Source organism: Austrofundulus limnaeus, unplaced genomic scaffold, assembly GCF_001266775.1.
Source record: "Austrofundulus limnaeus strain Quisiro unplaced genomic scaffold, Austrofundulus_limnaeus-1.0 Scaffold479, whole genome shotgun sequence".
NCBI classification, from domain to species: domain Eukaryota; kingdom Metazoa; phylum Chordata; class Actinopteri; order Cyprinodontiformes; family Rivulidae; genus Austrofundulus; species Austrofundulus limnaeus.
In genome coordinates this window covers 274,426-278,018 of record NW_013952881.1, presented here as the reverse complement: position 1 = coordinate 278,018, position 3,593 = coordinate 274,426, and the positions used below count along the sequence as shown (strand labels likewise).

General features: G+C 39.3%; 1 protein-coding gene across 1 annotated transcript in view; it reads left to right on the top strand.

Annotated features, from left to right (window-relative positions):
• Nucleotides 1-1,834, top strand: part of LOC106529956 (uncharacterized) — a gene marked incomplete at its 3' end in the record, with an annotated part of 69,553 nt that extends 67,719 nt beyond the window's left edge. The window contains 3 exon segments of the mRNA XM_014025492.1: nucleotides 692-896; nucleotides 1,485-1,639; nucleotides 1,722-1,834. Of these exon segments, the coding sequence (XP_013880946.1) occupies nucleotides 692-896; nucleotides 1,485-1,639; nucleotides 1,722-1,834 (473 nt within the window).
• Between the last annotated feature and the right edge of the window lie 1,759 nt (nucleotides 1,835-3,593).

Sequence of the window (3,593 nt, the reverse complement as noted above, 5' to 3'; positions counted from 1 at the left end):
ATGCCACACATAATGTGTCGGGTTTTTCCGGCCCGGGACCCAAAAGGTTTTCAACTATGTGACAATTAAAATATAAAAACATTTTACAGACTGGGCTCAGGTTCTTCTTGTCTGAGGTTAAACGATTTTCAGTCCTGGGGTTCAGTTTCATGATAGTTCGAGTTTAAACAATAAAAGCTCAAACTAAAAAAAAAAAATCTAACTGCGTGTTCAGACGCTCCTTACATCCAGAAAACAGAACAGAGTCATATTTCTGTGGATTCAGGTCAGATTYRTGACTTTGTGGTTTAAAACTGTCGATTGAAAAACTTTGCGTGGCTGCYGCACATTCTCACGGCAGRTGAAAAGTGTGCAAAAAAATACGCACACTTTCACGCAATGTTGGTTTTGATACWTCCYAAYATGGGTGTAGAACCAGGCACAYKTAACTTTTTTATGCGTATGCACCTTTTAWACATGAGGCCCCAGGTGTGAAGACCAACAGGCAGGACTGAAACTGCACATGAAAAATGTTCCTTTCTTAAAAGAAACTTTGGAAGTTTTGTGGCACAGTTGGACCTGGTTACAGGACCCTTTAATGTAGAGGTGCATTTTATTCACTAAAAACATTTATATTTTGTTTTTAAGAATTAGCAAAGAAAATACATTGGATTTTTTTCTCATATCAAGATGTTTTTTGTGTTTTTCCAAGTGGCTCGGTTCCATCAAAGGAGRTTTGTTTCAGCTTCAGTCCAGAGCACAGCTCAGTCTGACCGGACACAACCTGCTCACATCAGGCCTGAATTTCAGTGGGCCTGACTGTCACCTKGAGGCACACCTCTCCTTCTCACCTTCAGCTGTCAATCAAACAAGGACACGACCCAAACATCACACGGTCCTGACTGCTCAGTTTAAAGGTCTGATGGGATTCACTTCTTAAATTCTTTGTCTTTTAATATTTATCCTCAGCTTTGAAACTTGAACAAATGTTGCATTTGTCTTTTGTTTTGATCCCCTCCCCGTTTATTTTTAGTTTTTGTTCATTTTTCTTCCTGTGACTCCTGATTTATGTTTTTACATACCACACATGCATGGTAAGATGTCAGAGTTCTTTTAGAAGTATGACAAATTTTGATGAGATTTTTGTATTTTTTTTTTAGGTGGGGTTGTGTGGAGGAGATGTAAAAAGTCAGTATCTTAAGTTTAGCAGAGAAATCAGAGTGATTTTAGGGCACATCAGTTTAAAACATCTGGCAAAAATCTTTGGTCACCCTGTTCGCGTGCGTGTGTGCGTGTGTGCGTGTGTGCGTGCGTGCGTGCGTGTGTGTGTGTGTGTGTAGCTGTTAGTTTGACTCCAACACAAGATCCCCTCAAAGCTACTTTAATTTACTAAATGAATTTAGATTTTTTTTTTACATGATAATTTTCATTTTGTGCAGAAGCCAAAAATGTTTTAGCAAAGCACTTCCTGTGATGTTCTGATTTTGACCCGAGTCCTTTTGCAGGAACTCAGAGGAGCACCTCATTAGACATTCACCATCAGGACTGGAGGGTTCGAGTGACAGGGGAAATCAACGCCTGGGGGGCACATGGAGGTCCCAAGGARGCCAGGATCACACTGAAACACACTGTACAAGAACAAACTAGCCCAGCCCTTCAGGTGCTACAAAGTGAACATGTGGATGAAATTGTCAGAGTTTTTTTTTCTCTGTGTTAATAAAACTTTCTAATTTTTATTTYAGGTGGAAGCCTGGGGAAGACTTACCGAGTCTCACATAAGGTGTTCCATGGCCATAAATCCAGAGTCAAGCCCTTCCCTCGCAGTCATTGTTCAGGGACACAACACGTCTCATAGGTACTACTGCTGCACACATATCATTCAGGGACGACAGCATCAGGTACTCTCTCCTGTCTTAGTGGTCAGACCTGATCTCTGTCACATTTGTGGAGGTTGGAACCCAGAAATACAGACTGACATGAAGAGGCTGAAAGAATAAAACACAGCTCTTTAAAATATAAAACCACAGAACTGACGTAGCAGCACAAAGCTTAAAAAACTACTAGAGACTCAGACAGAGGAGAAAGTCCTGGGGAGGCRCAAAGACTTAATTCAGAGGCTGCGTCCTCCTTAGTGCTCATTTGTCAGCCACTTACATCAMTGCCCTGCCCTGATGGTTGTTCCAGTTTGTGTGCTCCGAACCTTGTGATCAACAAATGCGGTCCACAAAATCCAGAAAATAAAGGCTGTCTTTTTGAATATCCCAAGATTCATAGTGTCAGCAAACTAAACAGGAAAATGAGCAGAGTGGAGTTTGTTTTTTGTTTTCTACCAAGTCAAGACTGGAGCTAAATCCAAATTAATAATGTTTTTTTAATTTACCTGTAATGTTTTTAACTGTGATTTAAAATACCACTATGGTAATGGGGTAGTGTGTGGTCACACAAACATATGTCGTCTCAAGGCTAGACCGTCTCAATTCACAACAGTTTTAAGCAGCCTACCTAAAGATATAGGCTGTGACCTTTGTGGGCTGCAGGCCCTGAATTGAGACACAGCCGAGGACAAACAGCACAACATTGTTCTGTTATGGATCTAGTGAAAACTTAGTTACTATAAATTAGCTGACAAGAGTGGAAACACTTGACATGGCAACATAATACTTGTTTATGCAGAAAAGTGTACAGACAGCAATGTTGTCAACTACTCTGCTTCCAGAAGCAGTTTTTATACACACAAACAGCTGACCAGTTGGCTGAGACCCATCTACACGACTCTTACATATCAACATATAAAAACAGCCAAATGTAAAAAAGGAGAAGACAGGTGGTCTGCTGGACAGTGAGGCGCGCTCTCCTTGACTAATTTGTAAAGGCCAAACAGAAGATCCAAAGTGGTGATTCTGATTGGGTTTTCTGGGAGCTTTGTGCTGTGTGTCTCATAAAACATGCATTTGCAAACAACCTTCCTGCCACCACATGACCTCAGGTCCACTGGTCARCTGCCTATCAACCATGCTGAGGCCTTAAGGTGAAGTGGTCGATGGCCCAGAGAAAACTAAATATAACACAAAAGAAAAATTTAGATGAAAACACAAAAACACAAGAAGCTGCATCAAATACAAGAACTCTGAAACAACAAGGAAGATACATGAAGACAAAAAGAATTACAACTAAACAAACTGTCAAAAAGTGCATGCAGATCCTGACAATCCCTATTAAATAAAAGTTAAGACATTTAAAAATGTATAAACTGTAAAAAATACAGGGTATTGTTTTGTTTTATTTCTAAATGTTCATTCATTTCAGCATGTTTTCCCTAAATCCCACTTTTTAGAGTTTTGCAATTTTTGTCTAAATGTTGTAAAACATACAGTATCATTGCTAAAGTTACAATAAATATACTAAGTACACAATTCCTGATCAATGCTGCTACAACAGCCTTGTAGAAAATGTTGCAAGAAAACTGCAAAAGGAAAAATAATGGACCTAAGGATGAAAATATTCAACTGCATTGCCACTTTTTGTTAAATCCAAAACAACAAAGGCCGAAGTAAACGTCTTATTTTTGCTGTTTTATATTGTCCAAACTTTTCTGATAAACCAAAAAAAAAAAA